The sequence below is a fragment of the Mchenga conophoros genome, linkage group LG7 (assembly GCF_057382185.1).
Source record: "Mchenga conophoros isolate Kocher_MC1m ecotype Shallow Benthic linkage group LG7, M_conophoros_male_GT1.1, whole genome shotgun sequence".
NCBI classification, from domain to species: domain Eukaryota; kingdom Metazoa; phylum Chordata; class Actinopteri; order Cichliformes; family Cichlidae; genus Mchenga; species Mchenga conophoros.
In genome coordinates this window covers 4,156,092-4,171,719 of record NC_140532.1, presented here as the reverse complement: position 1 = coordinate 4,171,719, position 15,628 = coordinate 4,156,092, and the positions used below count along the sequence as shown (strand labels likewise).

The 15,628-nt window shown below is 44.0% G+C and overlaps 1 protein-coding gene across 4 annotated transcripts in view; it reads left to right on the top strand.

Annotated features, from left to right (window-relative positions):
• hipk2 (homeodomain interacting protein kinase 2) overlaps positions 1-15,628 on the top strand; it is a 68,773-nt gene that overhangs the window by 14,839 nt on the left and 38,306 nt on the right. For all 4 annotated transcript variants that reach the window (XM_085281613.1, XM_085281615.1, XM_085281614.1 and 1 more), the window contains exon 2: positions 750-1,929. In XM_085281613.1, the coding sequence (XP_085137739.1) occupies positions 750-1,929 (1,180 nt within the window). The remainder of the gene's footprint in view (positions 1-749; positions 1,930-15,628) is intronic.

The following is a 15,628-nucleotide window of genomic DNA, read 5'->3' as shown; positions in this document are numbered from 1 at the left end:
AAGTGGCAGGGCTGGGCTGAGTGGTGGGGAAGGAAATTGCAATCATTCACTTACACTTATTGTGCTCCTACTTTTATATATGATTTCATACGGCTCCTCTGTCTCTGTGGAGTGTCCGATGAAAAGGGTATTCTTTTACTATTCACTGAGCCTATTTACTTTGCCGCAGATGGGAACAGTGGGGAAATGGCATTTCCTTTGCATGAACCAGTGGTTTGCATAAGCACTGCTCAGTCTAAATCTTCTTATCTTTTGGCTAAACCTTTTGGCATTTTTATGTTATATAACAAATATATTTAAAAGAAACCCTCCATTACTGCGCATTGCATTCAAAAACAATTTGGCTTCAGATTTAATGATCTAGGCTCGGATGTTTTACTACCAAGTGTTAGATAACAGCACTTCTGAGAAACAACTTGATGCCGAAGCGACAAATGCTTGATGACATTTTAATGGTTAATAAGTCTTTTCATCAGTGGGTTTAAATCTGTGGATCCATTTATTATAATGGATGATTATTTTATAAGGGTTCATTTACCGTGATGTTGAAAAGTGCAGTGGGTTTGCATGACGATGTATCAGCATATATGTATGCTTGGTGTTTTAATGACCTGCTCTGACCCAAGCTATCTTTATTTAAAGCTTCTTGCTACCACTCGTGTTGCAGGCACTCTCATATTCCTAACCTCTCACTTTCATCCCCCTCCTGTCTTTCTTGCTCCTCCCCCTCCGTTCCTCTCTTGTCACAGGTATGGCCTCGCAAGTGCAAGTGTTCTCCCCTCACACTCTCCAGTCAAGTGCCTTCTTTAGCGTGAAGAAACTGAAGGTGGAGCAAAGTTGTAACTGGGATATGACAGGGTACGGCACACACAGCAAAGCCTACAGCCACAACAGCAGCAAGAACGTGTCGGCCACCAGCGGCCCCCTAGGCATCAACAGCTCCCTGCAGGTCGCCAGCTCCACCCTGCCCTACGAGCAGGCTCTCGTCTTCCCAGCCACCGCGGGCCACATTGTGGTCGCCTCAGCCAGCAGCACTTCGGGGGCCGTGGGGTCTCTGCTGGGTGGCGGGGGTGGAGGCAGCAGCAGCAACAGTAGCGGTAGTGGAAGTGGCGGAGGTGGCAGTGGTGTGGGTGGTGGGGTTGGTGTTCACAACCTGACGCGCCGCAGCACAGTCAGTCTCCTAGACACCTATCAGCGATGTGGGCTTAAACGCAAGAGCGAAGAGCTTGACAACAACAGCAGCGTGCAGATCATTGAGGAGCACGGCCCACCGATGATCCAGAACGGAGCAGCCAGCGGAGCCACGGTGGCTACGGTGGCCACAGCCACCTCCACAGCAACATCCAAGAACAGCGGCTCCAACAACGAGGGAGACTACCAGCTGGTGCAGCATGAGGTGCTCTGCTCCATGACCAACACCTACGAAGTCTTGGAGTTCTTGGGACGAGGAACCTTCGGGCAGGTGGTCAAATGCTGGAAGAGGGGCACAAACGAGATAGTGGCAATCAAGATCTTAAAAAACCACCCATCGTATGCACGGCAGGGTCAGATCGAGGTCAGCATCCTGGCACGTCTCAGCACGGAGAGCGCAGATGACTACAACTTTGTGAGGGCCTACGAGTGCTTCCAGCACAAGAACCACACGTGCCTGGTATTTGAGATGTTGGAGCAGAACCTGTACGACTTCCTCAAGCAGAACAAGTTCAGCCCTCTGCCTCTCAAATACATCAGACCGGTGCTGCAGCAAGTGGCCACAGCGCTAATGAAACTGAAGAGCCTAGGACTGATACATGCTGATTTGAAGCCAGAGAACATCATGCTGGTGGACCCATCTCGACAGCCCTACAGGGTCAAAGTCATCGACTTTGGCTCAGCCAGCCATGTGTCCAAAGCGGTCTGCTCCACTTATCTACAGTCCAGATACTACAGGTAAGAGATCGGGCTAGTTAGCTATTATATGTATGACTGCAGATACAACGTGCTTCTTTCTGTTTGTTCAAGATTGTTCTTTATTGGGCCAAACATCCAAATCTGTTGTTACCCTCTGAGTTTCCCCTGAAGATTTCTCTTTGTACCATTATTTTTCTTGTACTTATTTACCCCCCTAGTTAAATTTCTCCGACAGAAGACAGGGTAATAAAACTCAAAGGCTTACTGAGAAGAAACAAAAATCAAAAAAGAGTCGGGGCAGGACAAAACAACACCAACCATGCTTTAGTGTTACTTTGATGAATAGAGAAGACCTGCTGAGACTCTAGTAAAGACATAAGAAACCACAGAGCATATCTAAAGCCATTTCACTGTTTGGTGCCATTGAGAATTTCGTGGTTTTCCTTTTTTTGTTTTGTTTTGTTTGTTTGTTTGTTTTTCACAGAGAGAATTTGAAAGACGGACCACAATCATGTGAGGTAGCAATCTATCCCCAAGTTTCAATTCACCCTTCTACTGCCCAGACCCTTACCCCCCCATCACCGTAGCTGGCTTCCATTTCCCCCAGGATAGAGACGAGGGTCAGCTGGAGTTCTCCTGTAATATGTGCTTGTAATCCACACCAGTGGGCCCTGCATTAGAACCAGATGACTCTCTCTGGGCAGCATTTCTTTCTTCTCTCAGTACTTTTGAAAAAATCATTTTTACCCATAGTAAATAGTGTGATTGGGTTTTAGCAGAGCCTGAAGTGTGCGTGGAGTCAAATCGTCTTCTTGTCTGTACATAGAGGAGCTTTGTTTAGGCCTCAGGAAGACGAACAGGTGTGTGTGTCAGCTACGGTACCACGCAGACCCACACAGAGATCTCACACACAGGTGGTAGCTTTACAACTGTGCATAGTGCAGATTCTGTTGGGAGAAGTTTGTGGTCTCCACTGAGTGGATTCTGTTGATAGAAGAGCTTGCTTTTGTTATCTTTACAGTTTATCGCTGGGTTTTTAAATGTGTTACAGAGAAGATCATTGTTTCCTGTTGAAAGATGGCAAAGGTTACAACAGAGCAAATGAACAGACATGGGATTCAGACTTTGTGTATCTACAGCATTAAATCATTTTGGCACATTTGACAAGTCTATTATTTTAAATGACCGATAGTTTTTGTTGTTATTCTTTCTGCTTAACTGACTTTTAAAGCAGCATATATTACATTAAGATCCCTACGTGGGAATTGTGTTGCTCATGTCAGCAAGGGAGTGCTGCTATATCGGTTTAAGTAGCTCATCCTGAAGTAAACACCGCTGTTAGCCTGTTGTTGCGCCTTGCTGTAGGTCAACAAGGAGGTTATAAAATGCTCCTGTTTGTTTTCTTGGGTGTAAAGAGTGCAGGTGAGTGAAGAGATCATCCCTTCGTGCACTCTTAGCAGCAGAAAAGGGGAAAGAAAGTCTCATGTTGATCAGAGAATCCGTCAAACGCCTTGAGCGGGTACTTGGTGACCCTGGTGTAAAGCTCTGGGAGGGAATAAGGTGTCACAGGGATCTCTGTACTTCGTAATGACTGTTTTAATAATACGTGTGCTTTACCAGAACTGATTGTGTGAAATCAGGCAAGCCTTTCCGTCTAATTCAAAAAATGAGCTCATGGGAAATGAACACTAGGGGTGTTTTAACATTGTATGCATTTTGGACCACAAACAAACTTTGGCTGCGGGTAGAGTTCAGAGTGAGTTCAAAAGCTCAGTGGCGAACATCAAACCATCTTTGATGAGGAGATAGCAAGGCCGTTTCTGTTGCCTGCACCTTTAAAGGGTGGAGATTACACACAGGTGTGCTTGCACGGCTCCAGAAAGCTGGCTCAGTATCACACAATAGTAACCGCATCCCTGTGTTGTATTCTTTGATTTCAATAAAACGTGTATTTGTTTTTCTTATTTGTCTCATTTTCATTCTTTGTATATGAATAAGACTGTAAAACATTCTTAAGCCCCGTTCGGACATTACAGACTTCCAAACTCGCTGATATCTGCTTCCGTCTGCTAATTTCATAAACCTCACATGCAGCTGTTTGTGTTTTGGACGTCACCGATATTGTTTGCTGTTGACGTTACATGTGCTTTAACAGCCTTGCAATGAGTTATGGATTTTCCACAAGGTTGAGTTATGCAAATAAAATACCAGTATTCAAAGTAAACAAGAACAGCTCTCAGGGTTCCTAGAGTTTCAACTGCATTTACTTCAGTGCTTAGCAAATACAGGGTCATGTCACCAAGCTCATCTATCCTCTTTAAAGAGGCCCATCTGCAGGACTCCTATACTTTTAGGATTATGTATATTATGAAACAGCACAGTCTTTCTGTCCTTTTCTTAAGGATTCTGTGGTCTTTTCGTCTTGATTACATCACTGCGTGACCTATTGCTGGTTATCCTAATTTCTTCTTCTTCTTCCTCCTCTCCCCTGTTTCCTGTAGCTAATGATGTAACAGGTAATCTGGCTAGTCAAGCTTACCCTGTGTCAGATAAAGGGATTATTGTGTTGTCCCAGCTGGGCATTTTTGCCCTGTTTATCTCTTCGGATTAAGGCCATGAGATGGGTGGAATGCAGCAAGACATTATTAAAGTTTATGTAAAGTTTCCTGAGGCAGTTCAGCTGCTAGCAGCAGACCTCGTGATGACTGCTGGTAGAGAAAGGGAGGTGCGCACAGGGGCAGGGATTGGTGGAGACACAAGTTCTTATCCTGCTTGATCTCCATCGCAGACTCACATCCGATGACTTTGCCATTGTTTAGGAATGCAGATAAACTCAAGTGTGACTATGTAACAGAACTCGCACGTAGACTAGAAACTAAAAATATTTTCTTTTACCAACAGATTCTGCAAGAACTGAAGCTGCTATTTGGCTTCCTATTTGTAATATTTTAAGATCAAATCATGCAAATAATAGCCGTGTTTTACATTTCTAGATTTTCTTTATACATACGTTTTGGTATATGACTTAAAACCTGCTAAAAAATCACTTATTCCATCAGTTTTACAGTAAAAATAAATAGAAATTTGAATGCTGTACGTTCTATGCTGTTAGTTCAGATAGTGCTCCAAATATTTGGTAGAAAGTAGTTCCAAAGACCACTTTTCATAGTCTAATGCTCCTCAAACAGAATTGTGCACGTGGTTGGAAGGTGCAAACCCACAGAGATCATTTGAAAACCTGAGTAAGTAAAACCCAAAGCATCTGTTTTCATACATGTACCACAACAATTAACAAATTGATATGTGTCTGAGACTTGGTTACATTTCATGTGACTTCTCTCCGTAGATTGTTTAGACATACTGAACACTTAGAGGAGCATGCAGTGAGCGGTTAGGTGGGTGGAGGCGAGAAATCTTTCTCCAGCTTCCTTTTCATTTCTTTCCTTTTTCATCCTTATGCTCATTTTTGCATTTAACAAAATAGTGTAACACTTGAATGCATTCACAGACACACACACACACACACACACACACAAAGGCTCTCTCTCTACACAGTGGATGTGTTACACCGATTTGTTCAAGTGCCACAAGACAGGGGTGCAGAGACGGAGACCGAGTCATTTCCTCTAGTAATTAAAAATCTTAATATTAACAACCCAGAAGCCCGAAGCTGCATTGCACACGCTGCACGCATGTCAGAACCTCCCAGCTTGCACCTGTTATTTAAATTGAACACATTATAGAAGTCATACTTACACATGACAAATGAACACCATAGACTAAGGATCAGAGACTTAATATACAGTGCAGAGGTACAGAGGCCTGAGGAGTTAGCTTATTAGACACTGTGAGTGAAAGGAAAGTGAGTTAAGAGTGTCTGAGAAAGAGGAATGGGCTTGTTGATGCGACCAGTGATCTGAAGTGGCCAGGGTCTGTGTACTCTCAGTGTTATCAGTTTGAGGCTAAAGGCTTCTGGCAGAAGAGATCTTAATGCTTCCCAAATGGAAACTTGACTATTAATATTATGTAACTCTCTGTGTTTTCTGTATTCATGTTGGCAGTAAAGCTAGGTACGGCTAATTCGTAGTATCCACGACTCCACCGTGTTTACGTCTTGATGTTAATAACTCATTAAATATAGATCCGTCTCCATCACGGGTGGTGCAGTCTCTGCTGAGTTTAAGATGAGTCTCTGCTCCACCTGTCTGTCTATCTCTCTATCTGTTTTTAGCGTCACACAATCAGACAGACAGGACAGGCGTTCCAGCACATTTACCCTGCCTCCGTGCGAAACATCAAGGGGTGTTTTAATGAATGAGGTTGCTATTAGTTACTGTTCTATGAAGCGTGTGTTAAAGTGTACGTGTGTATGTGCCAGGGAGGGAGAGAAAACTAGGTAAATGGCAGGATCGGGTTGCTACGGAGGAAAAGACACATTGGAAAAAGGGGGAAAGGCACATTAGCTTAGTAGTGGCGTTGCTGTTTGTAGCGCTGGTGTTGCTTATGGGAAGATTGTAAGAAAGTAAAAGTAAGGTAGAAGAGGGTTGAGGGACGGAGGAAGGTGGAGGGCCAGGTTGCAGAGGGCTGTTGTTTTGCATTCCTTGCCAATGCCTGGAACAGTGCACGCTTACCCCAAGCAGTGGCAGATTATTACTAATGCAAATGACTTTCATTAGCTTCAGCCTGACTGAGTGGCTGTTGAACACCGGTACTTCTTTTTGCTGACTTTCGAGTTGATGTATTTTTAGCTTCATGTGTGGAGCTTGTGACCAGTAAGGGCCAAGGCCAACCTTTTGTTGTTGACTGTGAATGCTGAAGTCATTAGTTATTATCAGGACTACTGGCCTGTGTATTCACCATGGTGCTTTTTATGACAGTCATAACACCTTAGTATGCATGACAGAATCCTAATAACCTGCTTCTCATTTATAATTTGCCTCTGGGCAGCTCTTCCATGTGTCTCCACAGAGCAGTCAGGAAGCAGGAGACATGTAGCAGCTAAGCTAATTAACTACCAGTAGTCAAGCATATGGATTGGAACATATACAGCAGTCTGAAACTGACAGTCAGCCTTGCAAATAATACATGGGAAATATTTAACTGTTGAAGAGGCATTTGATGATGGATGTGTGTGTGTGTGTGTGTGTGTGTGTGTGTGTGTGTGTGTGTGTGTGTGTGTGTGTGTGTGTGTGTGTGTGAACACACCTAGTGTGGGACCGAGTGTTTCTATGATAAGACGGTGCTCTCTAAGTTTCTCCACATCGTTTTATCCTGGCTTCTTGTCTTTGTTCTCCCTCACAGTTCAATTTCCATACATTTCCCAGGATATTAAGCTGACGGAAATTAAGCTGCCTTGATAAAACACAGCAAGCCGCCCACTCAGACTCACTAAGGCTGCAATCTTGCTGCTCTATATTGATTGGCTTATTTGAAACACAGGATTTTTCCTCAACAAAGCTTTTGGGCTGTTTAGCAAATGATGGCACCGCACAAGTGGCAACTTATTCAACCTTACACGTGTGCGTAGCGTTGCTGTTAAAATTATGAAGTGGGGGCCCATTAAAATCGCCGGGCTTGTATGATTTTGTCTGCCGAACAATAGATTTTTCTTCTCATTTGAGCCTGAAAATCATTAACAGGACAGGTGAAATTTCTCACAGCAGCAGTCCTATAGTAGTTTTCCTCTTTGCCACAGATTTGTCTGCCTTTTTTTTAATTTCCCCGATTCAAGCACCAGCGGGTTGGCAGGGTGATAGCTGCCATCAGCGTCTGACTGGCACAGGTGCCCCCGGGTCTAAATAAATCATGAGGCCTCCTGCTGATCCCCTCCCTCCGCCATTCCTGTATGCCCACTATCCCTCCACAGGGAACTCCAGTAAGGGAGCAGCCCCCACCACCGCATGGTGTCTTGGCTCCTTCCCACTCTCCTTCCCTTTCTCTTCTCTGCCACCCCCCCTTGCCTTCCTCTCCTTCACCCCCACCCCCCTCGCCTCTTCCATCCACTTGCATGAATATTTAAAAGCTACCACCACGATGGAAAATATGCAGCAAGGGCAGTGAGACTTGTCAAAGAGAGGAAAAAAAGCGAAATGTTCATTTTGGGACCTTGAATTTCCTAATTTAAGGCAGGCCATGTGATGAAATTCAAAGTGGTCTAATTACAGAGTGTTGTGAAGAGAGTCGAAAAGGGAGAATTTCAACAACACACACTGAGAGAGTGATACAAGCAATAGCTGTCCAGCTGGGGAGAAGACTGGGAGTACTGGGGGGTGGTCAGTGGGGACCAGCAGTTGGCTGTGTGTGTGTGTGGACTGATTGCCCCATGACAGAGAATGCCTGGTGTGCAGAGGCCCATGCAGGCTCCCATAAAGTTTTCTACAGAACAAAACAGACACATTTGTTTTCTCAATTGCAGGAATTCGCTAATGTGCATATATGAGGGTAAATAGTTTGGCTAATTTTCTGGCAGGCAAATGGGCAGAGTTCTACATTACTCGTCGAGCCAGCTGGGGCCCCTGTATGGAGGGAAAATGAGGCTTTGATTAGCCCCACCCCACCATCTCCATATCAGTTTGTATTTAGTATCGTCCCTGGACAAACACAGTAATTTGATTTTCTCGAAACTACCGTTTTAACAAATTTATCTCCTTGCTTTTACGTCCCGTGTCTCCCTCCTGTTTTTACTGGTTTGAAAGAACATGTTCGACCACAGCTCATCTTCATGGTGACAGTTGTCGCTCTATAAAAACGTTGCTCTGTTTCATTGCAGATGGCAGAATTAAACGAGGCTCTGTTCTTACCACACAGGCTATTTTCAGCACCGCTCATAAAGTCATAAAGCAACATGCTATGTGACTTTTAGAGTCTGATTATTAACACTGCACTTTTATCGCTTTAATAACACTCTGAATAACAAGCATTTAGGTTTGATGGGTGACGTGGAAAAGTTTCCCTGCTTTAGTTCTGAATGCATTTAACACAGTGATTGTTAACAGGAATTTTCTATCGTTTATCGGACGTTCAATGCTCGACTCTCAGGAAAACAAAGATTTGATGTAACCATCTGTTAGCAAACTTTTGGCATAACTGACGTCAGCACTTTAATTCTTTTTTTGACCTTGTGTCACATGTGGATGTCCCCAGGGGTTCCTGAAGGTGAGCCAGAGGAGCTTCTCATAAAAATAGCTTTTTTTGGAATATAAAAGCTGCTCTAGATTCTTTTGAAGCTCTATTCTTGTCATAAAATGGGTCTCAAGAAAATCCTATTTCACCCGAGCTTGATAAATAATTTAAAATGACTAATAGCGCCTTGTGACGGGGAATGTATCGCTGTGGTGTATCAGATTGCGGTGGTTTTGGCCTGAGGCGTAATTTGTTTGGAAAAATAATTACTCCTGTATTGGATCCTGGTTAAATATTAAAAGGGTTAGCATTAGGAATGGGGCGGCATCCAAGAGTGTTTTGGTCGACTTCTGAGCAAACCCATTGCTTTCGAGACGTCTTGCAGACAGGCTGAAATGGTGTGAATTTTATTGGTTAATTCAGAGTACTACTTTGCTAAATTTCATAAAGAAGGGCATTGCAAACTAATGAACTTTCTCTGTGTGCTTAGCCACTAAGCTTTGAAGACTAATCCCAGCGTTTTATGAGCGAAGAGCGTCAGATTGTCTGTTGGGTTCAGCTGGTTATTAGGCGCACAAGCTGGGAGGCACCAAAAGAGCATTAAGATGCTATATATCAGCTCACGGAGGAAGCAAAGGAAGTGTTCCAGTGAGGGTGCAGATAAAAAAAGAAACACTATATAAAAAAAAACTGGAAAAAAGGGAAGAAAAAAGACCCAAAAGATCAAGAGAGGAAATTAATCAGTATAAATGTGAACAGTAGCTGCTCAAGCGTACAAGGCAATTTGGCCTGCGCGTTGTGTATGTGAGTGGCTGATTAAACAGAGGATATGTTGTGTGCTGCTATACAGAACATGCTCCATGTTTCTCAAAGCACATAATGGATGTGCAGGATCAACTGATTTACAAAATACTATGAAGCTTTTTGCACGTACAGACACCTACACAGTAAACACGTGCAATGTGACACCAGGTGTGTTCCCAGTGGCGTTCGCTGAGCTGAGACAACACAACATCTCAGTGTGTATTATCAGCGTGAACTGGACGTAACTCACGTCACCCCTTTAAACACAGCAGGGACACCAGGGAAGCAGCAACACCACCACACAGTCTTTCATTACAGCCAGAATCTATATATCATCAAACAGATGGCTTCTCTATAAACAAAGACTGTTGTCCTTGTAACCAGCGTAAGGGAGTTAGAGGCCTTTTCTCCCCTCTGTGATGTTTCTTGGCCTTTTCATATTCACCCTCTTCTCTATCTGCCATCGCTGCCAATCAGCCTTTTGAATACTGTGTAGGTTTTACTTGTGCAGCCAGAGCAGCTCTGACCCATCAAGACGTGGATAGCACCTCTGTGTGTGTGTGTGCGTTGTCTGCAGCAATTTTTTAGTGATTGGCATGTGTCAAACAGGCAACTCCCAAGTTTTTCCAACAAAAAAATTGCACTTTAATGAGATTATCAGGGTTTTACAGTTTTCAAAACCCTGAAAATCTCAGAAGTATCTCCAATGCATGGAGTAGAGTTTCTGTGTATGCTTCCTACACAGAAATCAAAGCTCATTGCACTAGGCAGAGTTGTATTACGCAGATTGGTTGAGATGGAGCCCTCGATCCTGCGCGAGCTGCTTTCAACTCACAAATAAGTGTTATAGTCTGATATGAGTGGCAAATGCCTTTAACTTAAATAATATGTCCTTGAAGCTTTTATGAAGGTATACAAATCAAGCCTACCCCCTTTTGTCCCACGTTTTTGCTGAAATGAATGAAAAAAACATTTGCATGCATCATTTCTCGAGTTCTAAAAAGAGTCTCTCTGTTGCAGCAGTCGTCATGGCAACCAAGGCTCTTGTTCCAAAAATTGTCCATTTGCCTCTGAATGTCCGACACCTGAACTAGACCACGGATGTTTTGATCTTCCTCCTTGTCCCAACCGCCAGCTGTGTACTTTAGGGACAGGCAGGGCCCTTGAGCCACACTCTCATCTCGCTGCTATTGTTTGCCCAGGTGGGCCAGGACGCCCTATCTTTCTCTCCTTCTCCTGCCTTTTCTATCACGTCCCCTCTCCATCGCTCCCTCACTTCTCTCTGTCTTTGTTCCACAGGGACCTGTGGTCCAACTGAAGCTCTCGGTTACACAAAGAAACCCAAATTGGCTTTCATCTGCAGCCTGTTACCAGCTGTGTACATTGTGCATTTGTGCTCTCTCTCTCTCTGTGCAGAAAAGTATAGATTTTACCCATGACATTGTTATTATTATTGGCTTTGAGTCATAGCTGCCCCTGCAGAAATGCTTGCCTCTCATATAACTCCTTGTGATGTCTTATTAAAGTTTTGGCATGTCTTTGTTAGCGCTTTGCGCCCCCAATTTGGGGTTTTGAAGGAAGTTTAAAATGCAAAAATAATTCTATTTATAATAATTCCTCCATTGTGAGCCGATATAGCTCCTCTCTGCAAATCTGACCCAGTCATATTTCTGCCTCACTTTTAGCGAGGCAGAAATCTCCCTGCAGACCATCTCGTTAATGGATCGACACACAACAAAGGGAAAAGTGATTCAAACAATCACCCAGGATGTATTTTCACTATTTCTATTTTAGAATAACACCAGGCAGCTCTCTTTCACACACTGCTGTACACACATGCACACACAGAGTGCACTTCACTAGAGTCGGTACTGACAATACTCATCGCTTTAAGTGTAACAAGACTTTTGCAGGAAAAACCATATAATTGCTCTCTCAGTCGCTGTCGTTGGTATGTCCGAGTGAACAGCCATAGCAGTGATTGAATGCAGAGTAAACAGCGAGCTGTGTTCGAATTGCAGACAGAGGAAACCAGCAATGTCACGTGTCCCTTGTCAGAAAAGGGCCAAGCTCTTGGCATAACACATGTTGGTGCTCGAGGAGCACAAAATGCTCCAAAGTCCCAAACCAGTCCTGTTATTCACAGTGTCACCATGGTGACAATGAGGTTTTGAGTCAGAAACAAAAATGTGTTTTTAGGAGCGCTCATTCCAAAAGTGTGTGTAAAGGAGAAGGAAGGATGGTCCGCTTAGTTTAACCAGCGTTTCTGCCCAGGTCACAGCTGAGAAAACAGAACTTTCACAAGGGATGCGTACCCTTTCCTCCCTTTTCCCATCTTTACCTGTTTTTACAACTTTCTGTCTATCTTCAAACTGCTTTAATCTTCCCCTCTCCCCTCTGGTGTCCTTCTTCTGTCCATCTTGAGCCTCCTCTCTCCATTTCCTTTGTCCCGACCCTCCTCCCTTTTGCAGGTCTGCCTGGCATTTCGATCATGACATCCAGACAGAACGAATCTCAAGAAGGAGAATCTCAGAATCTCAAACCCTTGCAGATGTCCACAAGAGCCGGAAGCTTTAGTTTATGCGCCAGTGCAATATTTATACATGAAGTCTTTGCGTGGACGTGTTTAAAAACACTCAAAAAGCCTGTGAGATGCTTTGAATTTCAAGAATTAAAAAGTGAATATCTGAATGTATAGCATGGTGTGTAGCACACAGAAGTGAGTCTCTTCTATCTTTTTGGCTCAGTAAACAGGTGGTTTAGGGAAAAGGAGGTCAGATACTTTATTTCGCCGTCTTTTGTTCGTGTGTATATGCTAACAGGTGCAAGCTCCCCTGAAATATCTGTACCCACAAGCTTCACAGGCGCCCGTGCTGCTGACGAAGTTCACTCTGCTGCTCTCGAATCAGTCAAAGGCAAGCGTTACCGCAGGAGGAGAGAGTCTAACAGACTCCTTGAGCTCATGTGCACGTCTTTGTGCTCGGCTCTTCTCTTTGAATCGTCAGTGCACACTGCAGCTCAAATCAATCATAACTACAGCACCTGTTCTAAAGAAATGCCAGCATCAGTTAAAAAGGCCGCCTGTTTGTTTGTCTGTCCTTCTGTCTGCCTGTTTTGTTTGCCTTTTCTTCCGGGAGCAGGGAGAAAAGGAAGAGAATGGATGACTAAGTGCAGTGAATCATAAATGATTTGCGGAGTTTATCAGTGCACGGGAGAGCCTCACAGAACGGCACCAGCTACCTGTCACATTTCTGTTCTTTCTCCTCGTTTTTTTCAAATGTAGAAAAGGTTCTGTTCTCTCTCTCTCTCTGCTTCACAATCTTTACAAAGTCTTGATTTATGAAAAGGAGCCATTTTGCGGGGCTAATTGCACAAAGCAGGCTGCCGGAGCACCTGACAACAAGTAATAACAGTCCTGGAATATATAAAACCGAAGAAGGACTGACTCTGAATCAAGGCAAATTTTTGGGTATGAATGTTGAGTAGATGGTAACGTGGATTCTGCTCTCAGCTTGTGAGTCTAGCTGGTTTATTTCACAGCACATGGGGTCTACAGGGTAGAACAATACACAATGAGTTATAGATTATTTCTGCTCAAAACATAGGAAGGGAACCGTGTTTGCTGGACAGCAGCATGCTCCAGCACCATTCCCGCCTCTTTGCCCATTGTGAAGCTGGATGTGAGGAGTGCTATTTGCATTACAAGGTTCCTGCGGAGCAGAATAAAACGCAGACAGAGCTGTGAGCAAAACGAACACTCTCAGGGTGGCCCTGTGCTAATTGCGACCGGGGTGCATTTACTGATTATAGTTAAGTGGTCCAAAATGGTCCCCTGCTTTCTGTTCCATTGACCCACTCCCTCTCCTGGTGGACGCTGTCAATAGCAGGCTTGTTGAGATGCCTTTCCACTGAGGGAAGAAAACAAGGTCCAATCGTGCCTGTCTCCTTGCTTCATCTCCCAAAGCAGATGGGGGAGGGTGAGGGGAGGTTGCTGGGTTCAGAGGGAGAAAGTGCTGATTTTCAATCAGAGTTTAGAACAAGGTGATCAAAGGAGGGGGAATCTCATGAAGCTACTGGATGAGTTTTAAAAAAAAGTGACAGGTTGGGAAAATGTATTTTAAGTTCACGTCCAAATACCAAATTGATTCTGCAGCAGCGGCTAAAACGATCTTATTTAAATGTGAGCAATTACTGAAAAATCAGTTTTTTTAAATTTTCTGTATCTTTTGTCTTTTTGTGACCATATGTGCAGCTCATTACTATTCACATCGCCTGCAATAAGATGCAAGTGTGGTCAAATGGAAATTAATGGAATGCAAAGTGGAATGTAAATGTTGCTGCAAAGGGAGGCAAGCTGAACATCGGTGAAAGATCCTGGATGGCTGCATGCACAGACGGGACTATGTCAGTGTTTTGCATTCCCCGTCTTCCCTGTTGCCTGCGTCGTAACAGGAGGCCCCGCAGTGGGAGAGCAGGCTTGGGGTGATATAACAGCCACTGGATCACACAGCCTTTGATCTCCCTCCTGGGTTTCTCTGTGTCCATGGGATAGTCTTTAGGCCTACTGATGAGGAGGTGGGAATCTAGTGCTGGCTCACTAACAGTTTTATCTGCACATCTTCAGCCTGAATGTCAGTTGGCTATGTCTGCGGAGTATTGGTGAACTTGTCTTCAGTTTTAATTATTCACATGCATGAATATAGGATAGTGCAACAGTCCAAATTCATTCCCCATCTCTCGATTGCTCTCCTTCGTACCCCGGGCTGACCGTAACAAATAGAAACTTTGAACCTAAACCAGAAAAACATTTATCTCTTTCGGTCTTACAGCTGCTCTGGTGCTTTACATAACCCCAACACAGTGATGTAATTCTCTTCCTCTGAATGCTGGTGTCAGAAACAGAGCTTTGTCCCTCTTGCAGTTCAGTCTGCCCCTGTGCCATAATCTCTCTCATGCCTGGCTTGATCTGATCCATTTTATGCAATTAAGTGATGTCACCCTTTTGGATTGCTAGCAAGGACTATATCACTGCAGCCCTAATTTCCCTAAAAGTAACAAATCCTCGAGGACCTGCGGTTTATTAAGGCTGTTATTTACATAGCTTACAGTTATATGAGGGGAGATATTAAAAGTCAGAAAATAACAAGCTCCATTACATAAACACAGAGAAGTAAGCGGGGTAGAAAAAAAGTTACTTTTATTATTGGAGCTAGCAGAATTACAACATGCCAATTAGCGAGTTTTTTTTTTTATGAGTTTGGCTTGCTGACATGAAGGGATTTGTTTGTGTGCATGTGTGTGCATGGCCTTGTGTAAAAAAAAGAGGTTAGCCTTGTGTGACTAATAACACACAACCTGTGCTTTTTGAGCCCAAATACTAACAAGACCACATAGCAACCAGAGGAAAAAAAACCCATGTTAGCTGGGTGGGATTTCTTTTGTTTGTGTGTGTGCCTGTGTGCTGTTTGCACTTCTGTATGCACATCTGTGTGTACACGCACAAACAAACATTCAACTGTTCTGGACGATTACATTTCCAGGGCACGGTCAGTCGATTGTATAGGTCCATGCATCCGTAATGTCTAAGGGAAGGGAACGCTTTCTGGCAAATGAATGCACCTGACCTACAAACAGACAAGGATCTGCTAAAAGCAGACAGACCAACGGGAGGACAGACAGACGGACTGTAAAGTTAGCCGATTGGTAAGAAACAGACAGTAAGACCTACAGACAGATAGAGGGCACAGTCTGGCTGCAGGGAGAGATGGGCCTTTTGAATGAACATTTAGGTTAGACAGACTGGGTGTCAGGC